This window comes from Chroicocephalus ridibundus, chromosome 8, assembly GCF_963924245.1.
Source record: "Chroicocephalus ridibundus chromosome 8, bChrRid1.1, whole genome shotgun sequence".
Classification (NCBI taxonomy): Eukaryota; Metazoa; Chordata; class Aves; order Charadriiformes; family Laridae; genus Chroicocephalus; species Chroicocephalus ridibundus.
In genome coordinates this window covers 49,956,344-49,972,522 of record NC_086291.1, presented here as the reverse complement: position 1 = coordinate 49,972,522, position 16,179 = coordinate 49,956,344, and the positions used below count along the sequence as shown (strand labels likewise).

At 49.8% G+C, this 16,179-nt stretch overlaps 1 protein-coding gene across 8 annotated transcripts in view; it reads left to right on the top strand.

Moving 5' to 3' along the window:
- Positions 1 to 16,179, top strand: part of TNRC6A (trinucleotide repeat containing adaptor 6A) — an 86,142-nt gene that overhangs the window by 16,987 nt on the left and 52,976 nt on the right. For 6 of the 8 annotated variants that reach the window (XM_063345230.1, XM_063345228.1, XM_063345227.1 and 3 more), the window contains exon 1: positions 15,643 to 15,803. In XM_063345230.1, coding sequence (XP_063201300.1) covers positions 15,658 to 15,803 — 146 coding nt within the window. In that variant the 5' untranslated portion in view covers positions 15,643 to 15,657. Of the gene's footprint in view, positions 1 to 14,861; positions 15,036 to 15,642; positions 15,804 to 16,179 lie in introns of those variants that run through there. The other 2 variants (XM_063345226.1, XM_063345229.1) reach the window with 2 other exon arrangements.

The window sequence follows — 16,179 nt, the reverse complement described above, 5'->3', positions numbered from 1 at the left end:
CAGGTTACGGGTTTCCTTTTCCTAATTCAGTACATGATGGCTTGGGATGAGTTGTTAAAGCTATAGATCAAAATGTCATTTATTAGAAAAGTGCCTCCCCGGGGATTCTTATCCTTCGTTTATTATTTGTCGTGTGCTGACAGTGTGCTCTGTTCTGTCTAATCTGTCTTTCTAGCTATTTATACAGCCCTCCTCACGGCAGCACCTGAGTGCCTCCCATTGCTTAAAAAATGATGTTTTGCTTCCCTCTCCCTTACCTGCTCTGCAAAGCCGGCGAGGGCTTTGGGATTTATGAAAAGTGCACAGGATTTATTTTCCCATTCACTTCCCAGTTACCAGTGGTGAAGGGTCCACCCCGTCCCCCATGGCGGAGGGGGACGTCTGGCCCCTAGGGTGATGTCCAGCCCCTAGGGTGATGTCCTGGAGCTCTCCCCACTGCTCGGGATGTTGCTGTCACAGATTTGGTGGCAGGTGCTGCTGCGGAGCAGAGACCTCCGGGTGGTGTGCCCTGCGTCATGTTGGTCTTTGCTGGCGTTAGCCCCTGGCTGATGTGAGCCTCGGGCGGGCAGAAAGCAAGGGCAGAGGGTGCTTCCAGCCCACTGGGGGGGAACCCCAAGTTTTTTCTGCCTGGACGGTGCCTCAGCCCACATGCCGGCGGGACACAGGAGCCCTTTGCATGGACTTGCAGGCTATTTGGACAGGACACGGGAGCAGTTCCTGTGTTTTAAATGATAAATCACCCCGCACCAGTATCAGACACGCAAATCATGGTCATCACCGCAAACCATTCATGAGCAGCCCACCGGTCAAAATTTGTTGAAATAATTCTGCATAGCGACCGTTACATCTTTTTTGCAGATAATTTGAGAGCTCTGCAGGGGCTGGATGCGCTGAGTGGGTTGCTCAGCCTGTATCGCCGGCCAGGCCAGGCCAGCAGGGTTTGTGCCTGCTGCATTAACCCATTAAAGGAATTCCTCCCCCGGCACAGACCGCTTTTGCATTGATGAAATGAGGAGGGAAGAGAACTCCTCCACGGATCTCCCCCCTGCTCATTTTCACCGTCTGCTTGAAGGATGCCATTCATTCTGCTTGTCCTCTCCTTAGACCAGCAAATACCCTCAGTAGCTGGGGAAGCTGCAGGAGCACACACGTCTATCTGCCGTAGGCTGGCTCTAATTTGCTTAGGCAACATAAAGCTTGCCTTAGGAGACGAAGACGGCACTGACAAGGCACTGACAAATTCCACCGTGTTTGAGACAGACGGTGATTTTAGCATTGAGATTTATCTGCAAGACTCTATGGCCAAACCCACCAGTCCCGGCACCTTCCAGGCAGGGAAGATGTCCCTCCCACCTAAGTCAGAGCAGCCCGGCAGGGGCCCCGGTGGGCTGCAGGAAGTTTTTGGAAAAGCTCCCTTCTCAACTCCGGGAAGTCCTCCGTAGGATTTTTATCTCACCTTTAAACACTTTCTGCTACTTGAACCTCTACCCTTGGGAAGGTCTCCCTCGGTCAGTCTGTAAGGATGCTGCTCTTTTTACTTCTCCACATAGTATCCGGGTACCCGGTCAAAGGGTGTGTTTATACAGCTGCGGGCGGTGGGGAAAAGCTAATAGCTACCTAACCCACGGCTATGATAGAGACTAAAACCTGCCTTTCTAATGATCTGAATGTATAAAACTCAGATTTGGTGACAATTCTCAGGGGGTTCAGCGCTCACCTTCTTTTCCCCATAGTTTTTCCACCCACAGTCAGGCTCTCCTGGAGGATGGCCGCTCTCCTGCCTGACCTGCCCTCGCTCTGCCCCATCCTAAGGCACTCATCTTCAGAAAGCCACCGCTACAGCTCTCCTGCAGGCACGCAGCAGCCTTGCTTCTCTGCTTTACAATTGGAGAGCTGCACAGAACTTGGAAAAAGTGCTTTTCCCCCGAGCTGAGGCTCTGCTTTGTTCTGCCCAGGTGAAAGAGCTGCTGTTGATCTTTAATGACTGACCTATTCATAGACGAGCCGCCCTATTCTCCTGCCTGGTCCCTTGGTGCAGGGAACATGGACAGTGACTGTGACGGGGCACCTCACGGGGCCAACCTGGTGCTCGGCAGCTGTAAAAGAACCCTCAGGTTTCCACCTTTCTGTTTAAAGAACGTGCACTTTCTGAGAACCCCTTTCTCTGTCCTCATCCACCAGGACAGCCCATGTCCCAGGCACCGGCACAATGAGGAGCCGGCATCTGGTCCTGCCTCCTGGGTGCAACCCCCTTCTCTGGGGGGGTTCAGCTGGGTACTGGAGGGACCGCTGCCCCTGTCTCTCGGCTCTGGTGGCTCTGGTGGCTCCCAGTCCATCCCAGTGCGGGTCCTTCCTTCCTCCAGTTTGGCCGCCGTGGTTTCCATGGCAACGCGCTCTCCCTGCCGCAGAGGCATCCTTGGCTCGCCACTTCCAGCGCCGCATTTGTATTCCCAGCCTTTGTCTCCTGCTCAGCGCTGGCAGCCGGCCAGGCCAGGCATCCATTTCAAAGCAGCCTTTGTTTTTTATTGGTGAAATAGCTGGTCAGAAATATATGTGATTTAATCAGGGTGAGAACACTTTGTTTCTTGGCTTTTCTTCTTCCCCCAGCCGAAGGGCAGTTGCTCGGCGGAGCCGGCTGTTACCTGTGCTGGGGGAAAAGCCCCGCAGGCAGCAGATCACCCTGCTCAGAGCCTGCGAAAATGGGTCTGCACCAGCCACAGTGTGTCGGACGGGCTGGAGCAAGCAGTGGGGGAGACATTTTCTTTCTCTCTCCCACTACCTAGGCGTATCGGAAATTTTCTTTCACGGTCAGGTGCGTCATTTTCAGAGCAACCCTGTCCACGAGGTTCAGTTTCAAGTGGATTTGCTTAACTGCAGAGCCCAGTAGCTGCGATCCCAGCCCTGGGCAGGGGAAAATGCTGCTTGGAGTGAAAGAGGAGCCCAAAGCCAGGATGCTGCCACCAGCCTCCTGTGGCTGCCTGCTCCCGCCGAGGGAGGCAGGGTTGTAGCCAACTTGCTGGAGGGTGTGATCTGTTAATTGCAGTATCCATCCTTGTTTCTAGGGGAGTTCAAGGCTTGGTAAATGTGATGATATTACAGATCTGCTTAAGGGTGCAAAGACATACGCAGAAGTAGGCACGTGCGTACATAGGCATATTGATGCAGGTTTAGTGGAGACTCTGGTTCCCAGGCACTGCGGTCCTTGGCTCTGGTCGACCGATTCCTTGGAGAACCTTCCCCAGGCCGTGGGGAGGACACAAAAGGGGGCCCCAAAAAGGGGCAATGGTGTGTCCCTGCTGAGGTCCTGGTGCTCCCTGGGGCCCCCTGTATGCTCTCAGACCACGAAATGAGGCAGGAAGAAAAGAAGATGATAACTGGAGAACAGTGAAGACTTTGTTAAGGGCAGAAGCCACGTATCTTAGCCTTGTCCAGAAATAAAATGTCTCCAGGAGCAGCCTGTCCTCTGATAAAGGCATCCTTGGAAGGCAGCAGGAGCTGGGCAGTCAGTCCTGTGACAGTGGCTGCAGGGAGTTTATCCAGGAGGAGGAGGAGGGAGGAGGAGGAGAGGGGAACATCCAGCCTTGGGAGGGCCCGGAGGAGGATCTGGGAGCACAGGGCCGGTGCTGGGCATGGCGGCTGGAGTGCTGCAGGTGGGCTGCCAGCCCCAGGAGAGGAGCCCGAAGTGCTGGGGGACGATGGAGGGCTCTCCCGGGGACCCAGCCTGCACTCCCCCGGTGGGGCTGGACCTTCTCCTGCTGCTGGATGCCACCCTCCAGCACCCAAAGTGCTGCTAACAGAAACCAGCATGGTCCAAGTGGAACGAGCCTGAATTGCTCTAGTTTTATCCAAAAAACCCCTATGAATTTCAGAGCAGCCTTTACTTTTTCTTAAGTTGCAACAATTTAAGGTGGATAGTCTTATTTTTTTGTGAAAATACATCTGTTTTTGTGAAAATACAGCACTTACAGCTAAACGACAGTGCACTTCTCAAAAACCCACATCAGCCTGTCTCGAAGCAATGCATTTGGTTTGCAGTGTGGTGAAAAGGGAAGAGCTCTTCAGTTTTGATCTTACAAAAGTCCGTAACACTCAGAACCAAACCGAAAGGGAAAACCAAGAGCAGCTTATTTAGAAAAAGCCCAAGTAAAACAAAATAAGCCTTTTGTAAGAGATGGAAATGAAAACAGACAAAACCAAATTAAATACTTGGGATATACTCCGAAATTTTCGTCAAGTCAGCACAGACTTGGAATGAATTAGATACATGCGGGGCACATCTGGTAACGGGGAAGGGAGAGATGTCAGCGCTGGTGCAGAGCAGCAGACCGCAGGGCTCTCCTCTGTTATCAAAATAACTCCGGAGTCTGTTTTATACTGCAAATCTCTGCTGTGCTGCACTGATATGCGGACACACCAAATAGATACCTTTTCAGATGCGTTTAGGAGCAATTTAAATAATCATGGCAAGACCACTTTTAAATTAGTGTTCTTTGAAAACTAATCTCCAGGTCACTTGTGCCCTCACCTGATGTGCACAAAATCAGTAGCACGATGCAGCTTTTTTAATGCTTTGGATGCCTGGAGCAAAACACCTCTCCTGCCCAGAAGGAAGTGGGGAGATTTGCCTGTGCCTGATCTATAAAGTATATGGTTCAGATCCGCTGAGCATTTGGGCTTGACTTCTTGACTGCAAATCAAAATGCCACATGAACTGCAGGGGAACAGCTAGCTCTGCCTGTCCAAAGCTCACGCCGTCATGCTGAGTCTTCTTCCCTGCTGCTATGGGGAGCAGGTGGGACAGGGACTTCTTCAGCCTTGGGCCACATCACCCACAGCCTGGTTGCAGCTGGAAGTGGGCATGAAGCTATTGGCCTCAAAGGTCTCGCAGGAAAGACCTTTCATCTTGCTAAACCTCAGACAGTCTTCTAAGTAATTTCCTGCATCATTATGGTGACATATGAGCCACTCTAGCATTACAGTTCCTGTGACACGTTTCACTGGAGTCATGGTGTCAGCCTGGATGTGTTTCCTATGTCCTAGCATAGGAAATTGCAAGCTATCCCACTCTGCATATGAATAACTGAAGGGAACGCTGTGTGCTCATCCTCTCCAGCCCATCCCTGTGACTCCCCTCTCAGGCATGTGGAGTATACTGGGGAGTATGTAGGCTCCCTGCAGGGTCAGGGCAGAGAGGCACCTGCAGGGACAGCTCAGCTCTTCGGTAGCCCAAACTGCCCCCAAGTGACCATCAGAGAGGCTGCCTGGCTTCTTCCTGGAGCACACATGCAAAGCAGGCCTGGTTTGGCTTCCAGACGAAGTTTTGCCCAGGACTGTCCATCTTTTCAAAAGCAAAAGGAGAAGAGCCTGTCTCTGACAGAAGAGATGTCATGCTGCTGCTGGGTGGGCCGCCCTGACAAGGCAGTGGATCTAAAAATGAGAAGTCAGGAAGGAGACAGAGGCAGTGGTGAGCCCCCAGATAACACGTGCAGGCATGGCCCATTTCTCCATAGAGTCATAGAATGGTTAGAGTTGGAAGGGACCTTAAAGACCATCCAGTCCCACCCCCTGCCCTGGGCAGGGACACCTCCCACCAGACCAGGTTGCTCCAAGCCCTGGCCTTGAACACCTCCAGGGATGGGGCAGCCACAGCTTCTCTGGGCAACCTGTTCCAGTGTCTCACCACCCTCACAGTCAAGAATTTCTTCCTAATATGCAATCTAAATCTATCTTCTTTCAGTTTAAAACCGTTACCCCCCATCCTATGGCTCCACTCCCTGATAACGAGTCCCTCCCCATCTCTCCTATAGGCCCCCTTTAGGGACTGGAAGGGGCTCTAAGGTCTCCCCGGAGCCTTCTCTTCTCCAGGCTGAACCCCCCCAACTCTCTCAGCCTGTCTTCATAGCAGAGGGGCTCCAGCCCTCACAGCATCTCCATGGCCTCCTCTGGACTCGCTCCAACAGCTCCATGTCCTTCTTATGTTGGGGTCTCCAGAGCTGGACACAGCACTGCAGGTAGGGTCTTACAAGAGGGGAGCAGAGGGAGAGAATCTCCTTTTGATGATGCTGGCACTTGGCCACGCTGCTTTTGATGCAGCCCAGGAAGCGTCATCATTCCTTAGGGATGGCCAAGACAAATCCAGGGTTTGAAGGTCTTCTTTAATGGGAAGCCTAAGAAAAATCATAATTCTTAATAAATTAGTGTTATACCAACCACGGTCTATGCTGGCCATTGGTGTTTATCACCCATTCTAATAAAGCAGGCAGCCGCATGTCACATCTCTGGTCTATCATCCTGCCAGGTACCAAAATCTAAGGCATGGGGTCTGGATATCTGGGCTTTCTTTCCCTTGCTGACCTGGAGACGTGTGCTGGGCTGGCACTGAAGCTCGCGGCTCTGTGCCGGAGCGATGCTGCCCATCACCGCGGTCCTGCCACCAGGGCGGTGGCTGGGCACGGGCTGCTGGAGGGGAGTCCTGCCCACGCTGTGGCAGCAGCAGGTAATTAAACTAATTAAAATTCAAATGTGAGATATATTTTTTTTTCCCCCCAGATACATACTTATAAATGTTTTTAAGTGAAAGAAACGCGTAGCAAAGCAACTACACCTCAGCAGAGCCACGGTTACACATATGTATGTCTGGAGCAGGGAGCCATTTTACGGAGCCTGCAGTGAACCGGTTCTTACGTATAAATAACTGTACAGCGTTACTTCTGGGTGCATTTGTTTATCGTTCCAGACGCTGTAAGTGATTGCATTTATTCATTGCATCCTGTGGTATAGTGCATCTTTTCTCACACCAAAGCTTCACAGCTGATCCTACCTGCTGTGGAAGATGCACAATGTCAGATCATTGCTGGAGTGATTAATAAATAATAAAGAAGATAAACTGAAGCAGCTTCTTTAGGCTAACATGCTCCCCTTAAAGAACTGTCTCAGTCTCTGACTAGGTTAAGGAATGAGCTGGCTGGCATTCAGAAGCACAATGCAAAATCTTGCCTAGCATGTGATGGCCAAAACCAACGGCAGCATTCAAGCCTGACACCTCAGCCACTGTCACCAAGGGGTGGGAAAAACCCCTCTGGATTTGTACAGATGGAGAGAAGCAAACCCAGTTCAGTAGGACCAAAGCCTAGACTTTGCATAGACTTGGGGGTTAAAGTCCCTTTTCCTAAAGCTTAAACTTGTTTGCATATCTCCTGCTTGGAAAGGTGACTAGAGAAAGTTATTCTAATTATACAGCAGAGGAAAAAAGCTATACAGTAAAACTTTATTTTAGTCACATTTTAGGATTTTTTGCTCTTCAGGGCACGCTGCGGCTGTCGCAGACATTAACGAAATAAGGTGCATTGTGTGTTTATGAACTCTTGTTGATTAGGACCACGTACAGCTGGGAGAAACAGCAGCACAGGAGTTCAGAGTCGCACTGAAACATCATGGCAGACGCCAGCCATGGCCCAGGCACGATGACCGCTGGAAGTGTATCCCTGGCAGCACCGACGTGACTTTGCATGAGGACACCTCCCCACCTGGAGATGGTCCCAGGAGGTAACAAGTGCCAGAGCTCATGCTGTGGTCTATGGTGCTGCTCCTGGCCCCATTTTATTCTCTGTAATTAGGAAATTCAGCAGATGAATCACTTTCTGAAGCCTAAACCAGAGAATATTGCTGGCACAAAAAGAAACAGTCTGTGGCAGAGCAGAAATCATTTGCGCTATTGTCAGAGAGAAGTGCAAAAGAAATAGGTGAAATCTGCTGTTAATCCGGTACTGTGTTGAGAAAAGGCAGTTGTTGAGTTAGCCGATCAATAAGCATTGATTAAAAAGTGGCTTACTCCTGTTAAACATGACGGAGGACAGAATAAATACACATAAACAACAGCACCTGGCCAGGCAGGGTGTGAGCTCCCGGGGCGAAGGCGAGAGCACATGCGTGGTCTTTGCCTCCGGGCAGTGCCGCCTCCCGCATTGGCCCTCGAGGGTCTTCCCATGCTGGTGGCCGCTCTGGTAGCCACATCGCTCCCGTCCCTCTGCCATGGCTCCGGTGGTTTCTCAGGAGAACTGGCTCACGTCTCTCTCCCAATTCACCAGGCAGGATTATTCCTGGTGGAAGGGCCAGAGCTCTGCCATGGGTGCAGCTGGTGGGTCGAAGGCAAGGGAAGCCGTTTCCTCTGTGGACTTCAATGTTTGCACCAAGTTAATGGCAAATTATTAAGACTGGAGGGCAGAAGAAGGGGGGAAGCACTTTTCTCTGCACATGTCATCCACATCTTCTTGCTGGTGGTGAATCACAGAACAGCAGGGGTTGGAATGGACCTTCAGAGATCATCTAATCCAAACCCCCTGCCAAAGCAGGTTCACCTAGAGCAGGTTGGACAGGAACGCATCCAGGAGGGGTTTGGATATCTCCAGAGAAGGAGACTCCACAAACTCTCTGAGCAGTGAAAAAGGATAGTGGTTTGTAGCTCTGTGGGCTCTCCAAATAGTGCCCTGCTACTTTCTGAAATTGTCTTTTTAGTTAGAAAAAAAACATCTAGAAATGAGCTAGAAAGAACCATGCCTGTGAAAGAGATGCCAGCACACAGTGACCCAGCAGTCACCATACGGGCAAAACCAGCTGAGCCGGCTGCAGTGGCAGGTGATGCCCGGGGGACGCGGTGGCCGGACCCCCCTGCTGGCACGGCATCTGGAGGGGAACCTTCAGAGTTGGGGGAAATGCTCCCACCAGCCTCCATGAGCAATTAGTGCCAGGTCGTATTCGTTAACACCTGAGCACTGCGGAGCGCAGGAACTGGCAAAAAGGGAAAGACACCATGAGCCCATCGGTGCGATTTTCTTTTGAAGTGCAATGCAGCCCTGGTAAATAAATAAAGATTGGAAACGTCTATTGCACTGCACCACTTAAGAGACCGGGGATGTGAGGACGGCGTAATTGGCTGGATGCAGAGTGAAATCCAGGCTCAGCGATTCCATTTTGCAGTTGGCAGCCTTCCCAAACGCAGATCAGGGAAAGCACGTTGGACTAGCTTTAAAACACAGGGAAATTCTTTATCTTCTATAATTTTTTGCTGATTTAAAGGGCAGGATTAAATTCTCATTTAATAACCCCAAGTGCCTGTTCTCCCCTGCTCTGATCACTCTGTGTAACGATGATAATGCTGGGAAGGCGCTGGGAGCCTGGAGGCAAGGCAGTGAATTTTCTTCTCCTGAGCACAGATCTAACGATTGTTTGCTGCTGCAGCCTGCGAAATAGGCACCGACTGCTTCGTCGTGAGCCTCAGCATAAGATTCTGCGAGCTGTTTTCCAGCTCTGCTTGGAAGGCAAGCCGAACGCTTTCTGTTAGCAACTTCCAACTTTGTAGTCGGTGCTTTTTCCTCCTAATTACGGATCCTACAGAGACCCAAATGTTCCTCGCTAACATAAATACTCTGGCTGAGTTAACTGAGCGACTCCTGGGCAGGCCTTGTTTTTATGAGTAAGCACTGCCTCTTCAGTACCTTTATATCGCCACCTCTTACCATCGCCTGAGCTATTTTTAAACAGCTCTAAAAATGCATCCTGTAAATAAAGGCTCTACAATGAACAAGGGAAGGAGCCTCCGAGCAGAGTAACACACAGAGCCTCTGTGTTAACGAGAAGACTGTTTTCCCTTGTCTGTCAGATCAGCTCATTTAGATTATTTAAGTCAAGTGCAATTTTGAAAACAATCTGTTTTGCTCGTGACAGCGTCTTCATTCTGTATAATGATGCTGAATGTAACAAGCGGCAAAGGGTTATTGACGGCCAATTCTCCACATTCCCAGGCCCGCACTTCTCACGTCGCCTTATAAAAGCCCCTTACTTTATTTTCCCCAGACATTAAGCAGAAAGTATTTTCTAACATGTCGGCTTTCCAACTCCACGCTGAAACCTTCATTTTGCGTGATGCCTTGACAGCAAACTGCAGATAAAGGGGAAGGGTGGAGGGGATGGGAAACGTTGAAATGGCGCCAGCTCGTTTTTAACTATTTTCAGTCAGTCTTTGTCTCCTGCAGTTTATTCCCTCGCTCTGATTATATGAAAATCCTAATTAAAAAGTTAATGGGGATATCTGAAGATGGGAGGACCTGCGTGCGTGCCAGGCTGGCAGGGTGCAGATGGTGGCTGCTGTTGCTGGGAAAAGATATTTGGGGACCAGTGACCAGAAGGGCATGTTTACCGAGTGGTGAAAATGTAACAGCAAAGATCCATCTTTGGCAGCTGCCTGAATGCAGGGCAGGTTGGTTGCCCTTGAATAGTTGTTTCCACTATTTCTAATTCCATGAATGACCATAGTGCTTTGGAGCCATTCAAATGCACAACAGAGAAGCGGCTGGCAGCCTAAGCGCAGTGCTAACACCACAAAATATAAGGCTTCCCAAATCCCAAACCTCGGCTGTTTTGCTTAGACCCCAGCGGTCAGAGCGGGGAAGCAGCGGAGCCTGCATCTACACTGGGAGACGTGCTGGCTGCTGCGGGAAGGTTCTGACCCACACAGGGAGCATTCGCTTCCACCCTTTTCCATCAGTGGATGGATCCAATCTTCTGCTCGTTGCAAGCAGTGGGGCTTTTCCCTGTGATCCCTGCACACCACAGCTCCTCTGCTCATCCTTCCCAGTCGGAAGAGGTGCAGGCAGGCCAGGAAGGCGGCTGCTGCCCCAGCCAGAGCCCAGCTTCTGCCACCAGGTGTGTGAGAGACCAGGAGCCACAGCCATGGCTTCCAAACACCTCCATCTCCTCAGAAAGGGAGCGGAGATAGATGGAAGTCTCCAGCAGGCGCAGCTGGCAAACATCTCCTGACGGAGTAGTCTTCTACCACAGCAAAATGTGCACAGGGCGTTAGCCCAGGTGGCTGTTAGGTGATGCCCATCAACGTGCTGTAGTGCATGTGAACACTTTGCCTTTGTAGCACAGCAGTGACAGGGTGTGGAGGAAGCATCACCGGCGGCATTAATTGGATTCCTCCCTGCGTACGGTACCCAGAGAACTCCTTCTCCACTTGGGAAGATGGTGGTTCCTAGAGACAGTGAGCCCATGAGGAAGAGATGTGCCTGCAATTTCATAGACGGGTGTTAAGGATTTATCTGCCCTTGAGCTGAACGCAGCTCCCAGTGCAGAGGGTTACATATGTCTTTGTAAGTGCAATGGTGCTATTTTGCTGTCCCTTTGCTGGCAGAATCAGAAACTAGAACCTTAGCAAAGAAGTCCAGAGGTCCAAGCTCCAATAAACAGAAGAGTAAAAGAACAAAGAATGAACTAAAAAAATGTAGTAAACAGGAGAGGAGATGACCCAGACCTTGGCTCTCAAATAACCTTACACTCAACAAAACACATGTTAAAGCTAAAGCCAAGAGTGGGTGATTAACTTTGGACACTATTCTGGAGATGACCTAATGGGAATGCCTTGCTGTTAGGAGCAGCGTGGAAATCGGAAGAGACAGCAGGAGCTCAGAAGACGCAGCTAGAGCAGGGGCCACAGAACAGATCTTTGGTGGACGACAACTCCTGGAGCTGCTCACCCACCACTCTCCCTTGCTTTTGAATGTCTCCAGAGAAGGAGACTCCACAACCTCTCTGGGCAGCCTGTTCCAGTGCTCTGTCACCCTCAAAGTAAAGAAGTTTTTCCTCATGTTCAGATGGAATTTCCCATGTTCCAGTTTGTGCCAGTTGCCCCTTGTCCTGTTGCTGGGCACTGCTTGGAAGAGCCTGGTCCCATCCTCTTGACACCTGCCCTTTAGATATTTATTAGCATTGATGAGATCCCCTCTTAGTCTTCTCCAAGGTAAACAGACCCAGGTGTCTCAGAAAGAATAAAAGAAGAAAATGTTCTTCCAATTTGAGGGTGCCTGAATTTCCCGAGTGCATCCAGTAGTTCACCAGCCAGTTCCAGATGTGTAAGAAGTTAACTGAAGGAAAGTGTTGCCTGTGAGGGTGAAAGAGATAGGATCATGATGGTGATGCGAGAAGGAGATGACGGGATAAGCAATAAGTAATAGTTAATGCAGCAGATTCGCTGACAGCTAACCAGCTGTAGTATTTACAGGGCAGAATGGAAGCAATTGCTGCAACAGTCTAGTCGCTAGGAGCATGTGCATAAATAAAATTAGAGAACAATCTAAAATAATAAAGAAAGCTATAGACCTTGACTATGAATTTTATTGACAGGGGCATAATACAGTTAACAAAATGACATAACAGGAGTACATAATGCATTTATTAACCCTCGTAACTGAGGACAGACTTAACAGCGGTCCTCCTACATCAAGCGTAGTGTCTTTAAAGACAGATAAAACAGGACTGCTGTGAATGGAACAGTAACAGGAAGCTGAATCAGACGTCAGGAAATAATGGCTTTCAGTTACACACTATTACATGACAATCCAAACTTTTTCATATGAAGAAAAATAAAGATGACCAAAATTAACATACAAGTTATTAATAGAAGCTGAGAAACTGATTTCAAATCACCAGTGCCCTTTTAAGTACATCGAAGATAATACAATCACTTTATGCATGTGCATGTTCGGCTCACAGCAACGCACGCTGTATTATTAAGTCTCTAAGAAGAGGACAAAAATACCCTTACTGGCTACGCTGCATTGTCATAAACGCTCATCTTTAATAATGTAGGATCTTCTTCAGGTGAAAAATACTTTACTCCATTCATGCTGGCAGAAAGACAGCTGATATTGCAGCAGATTTCCAGAGACAATTGCTCATTCGTCCAGGGCCTCCATTTATTTCACAGGTGAATAAAATAGCATTCATTTTTTCGCTAGCATTAATAAGAATGGTAAAGGCCAACTGAAACTGGGCTGGGAAATGCTTGTGATAATGTGCAAGCTGGATGCAAAAAGAGAGCGAGAACTTTCCTATGCCAACAAAACTGCTTTTCTCAGTGGCTCTTATAATAAGAGCAGACAGGATGATGCTTATTTCCATGTGAACAGTGGAAGGGAGTTGAGAAGAAATTTAAATTCCTGAAAAGTACTGTAGGCACATACAATAACAGTTATTCCCCTGAAGAGTAGCTGTGCAGACTGCTGGGGTATTTTCAACCAGTGTTTTAGAACTCAGTGCAGGAATGCCAGGAAGCAGCCGTCGCGGTGACAGTTCTGCTGTTCAAAGTAACCAGCCCTGCAACCAGAAAGCACGTATCGAAAGCTATATACTTTTTCAAATTTTATAAAGATTGTTTTGCAGAGATGTAGCTGCAAGTATGATACTTCCTCACTACCGGTGTACCTGGCATGGCAATAATTTTTTCTCAGTTAAATTTTCTAAGCAGAAACCTATTATCTGTCTTCACCCTTTTATTATCAGTTTGCTAAGAGGGGTGCATCTGCATCTTTCTAATTTTATCCTATAGGCATTGGAAATTGCAAGGAGAAATTAGCCATAGTGTTCTCAAATGCAGGTATGTTAAACGGACTCAAGAGTTTAAAAGTAGTACTGTAAGCAAGCTTCTTATTCTTTGTTTCTTATCGATGCCAGTAATAACACTTTAAAATACTCTGACTAAACTTAAAATATTAAAAAATACTTTCTTGCCATTGTTTATTCTGCGGACCTGGACGATGAAAATGAAATCGTTTCATTTTGAGGAATTTTCCAGTCCTCACCTTTGCAGTGTGTGGGCTACAAAGACCTCATCGCAACACTAGCTCCACCTTCTCCACAGGGAAGTGCTGTAAGAATGCTGATCTGTTTACTGTGGATTTTTGTGGGCTCTCGGCTTCGCTTTTTCTTGACATTACTGTTCTTAAATCTCTTCCATTATTCCCTCTCAGTCCTTTGACTGCTTTGATTTTTCTAAATTAATTTCTGGGGTATTTTTACTGAAGTCAAGTACAGTAACAGAGAGTACAGCTCATCTATTCTTCGCTCTTCGTATTTGATGTTAGAAATCTCTCTGTGTACTTTTTGGATTAAGCTGTATGTTCACATAATCAATTTCTAGCTAGGTTTGCAAATGCTAGATACTTTCCCGTTCCCTCCCTCAACCTAATAAAGTCAGTGTAAGGATAAGAGAAAGGTCTATCATACTCTATGGTGGTTATTTACACATTAACATTTCTTTTCCATCAATCTCAGTAGTTATGGATGCCCCAAACTTCAGAACAGAGCCGAGCGTACCAGCAGTGCCTAGGACCTGAAACCGCTGTACCACATAAAGACAAATATGTGTGAAAATATATGTTACGTTCCCGTCTGTGCCTCGTCCGGCATTGCTCGGGGAAACGACTGTCCTTTTCTGTAGGATGGTTAGTGGTGAGATAGAATTTGGAATTATCTATATGCTTTCAGGATAAGTAAGAACTACAGCGGTACACTAAATCCAAAGGTGATCACCTGGCCAGTGGTAGCAGCACCCTACGAAAAGCCACCCCATCCCCTCGCGCTGCCATGGCTGCCCTCCCCAGGGTGATGGGGCTGTGCCCGCTGCAGATGGCGGAGGCCGGAGGCACAGAAGCCCCTGAATTTGGGATTAGCTCCTGCAGCGCAGACAACCCACACCCCCTGCCCCGGGCAGGGCAGGCCTCACGTAGGGGTCAGTCCAGGCCCCTCGGTGGAGACTCCCCTGAGGCAAGGTCGGTGCTTGTCACTGCCCACTGCCATCCGCCTGGGGAGGGGGGCTCGGCCCAGGGGACTGCCCGCGGGGATGGCGGGGCGGCCGCCGGCCTTGCGAGCGAGCTCGGCCTTCCCGGGGGTCGGCCTCAATGTCAGGGCGACGGCGCTTCGCCTCCCCAACCCCGTTGCTAGGGCGGTTGCTACGGCGCCATGTCGGGGGAGCGCGGGCGACCCGGAAGTGCTGCTCGAGGCGGGGTTTCCCTTCCTGTGCGGCGGGGCCGGACCCGGCCGGGTTAGGAGGCAGGAAATGGCGGCGGTGCTGCAGCAGCAGCTGCCGGGCCCTCCCGCTCCGCAGTGCCGGGCCCAGGCCGCCTAGAGCCGCCGCGCCAGCGCCGGGCCCGGGCCGCAGCCAACGCCGGGCCGGACTCCGAGCACTTTACATACATGAGGTAACGGGCGGGGCCGGGCGGCGGGAAGGGCGGGCGCCGCCGAGCCCAGGCGCCAGCGGGGGCCCAGCCGCCGCGGGCGGGGGAGGGGCCGGGCGGCGGGGGGAGCCCCTCCGAGGCCCGGTACGGCCCTGCCGCAGCGGGTGGAGAAGCGCGGGCCGGGCTGGCGGCCCCTCCGGTGGAGGGGGCCGGGGGCTGCGGTGCGGCAGCGGGCGGGCTCCCCCCGGGAGCCGTGCCCGGGCGGGACGGGAGGGGAGGGGCTCCCCCCCGGAGGGGCCGCGGCGTTTGCCCAAAAGCAGTGTTTTCCCCGCGGAGTTGAGCTTTGACCTCCCGTGCTCGTTATTGTTTGCTCCTGCGGAGCTGGCAGCCCTTTGCAGCCGCCGCTACAGGCTGAGAGGGTAAGGAGAGCTTTCTCGCTGCTGTATTTTAAAGAAATTCTCAGGCTCAAGTGATGCAGCAGAATTGTTTTCCTTAAAGTACTTGAAGCAATTAAGTAGAGGTTGCGTAGTAGGGAAGGATAGCTGGTGCTGGTTATGCTCCACTTGCCTCGCTGTCCCTGGGTAAACATATCATTTGATTACTTGGCAATCTGTGGTCTCCCCATTTCCTCCTGACAAATCAACATATGGAGCTCAGTGTGTATCTTAACCCCGCTCCAGTTTTATTTTTTGCTTTGTGCTGCATTACTGTTGACATGGAAACCAACACCACTTTCTGTTCCAGAGAATTGGAAGCTAAAGCTACCAAAGAAGTCGAAAGAAAACTAAGCAGGTAAGACACTCATTTAAATTCACTCCTACAGTTCAGAACAAGAGTTGGCCTTGGGCTAGAAATCATTGTGGGCTTTATCTGGAGCTTTAATCTCATGTTAATTTTAAGGATAAAAAAAAACCCCATGAATTTGAAAATGCACTCTGCTATTGCATAGAGAAATCTCTGCAATTTTGGTTAATTCTACAGGCTAAACACCTTTTTAGTATGGTTTCTTTTGCATAATAACAATATTAGATTCTATAATAGAATTTCTTTAATAGGGTAGTTTTTTGAAGAGAAAACCAACTTACTTTTCTGTCCTAAGTTGCTGTACCTAACAATAACTAAAAAATTAATGAAGAGTTTGTTTATTTTTTTGCTATACAGTTCAGGC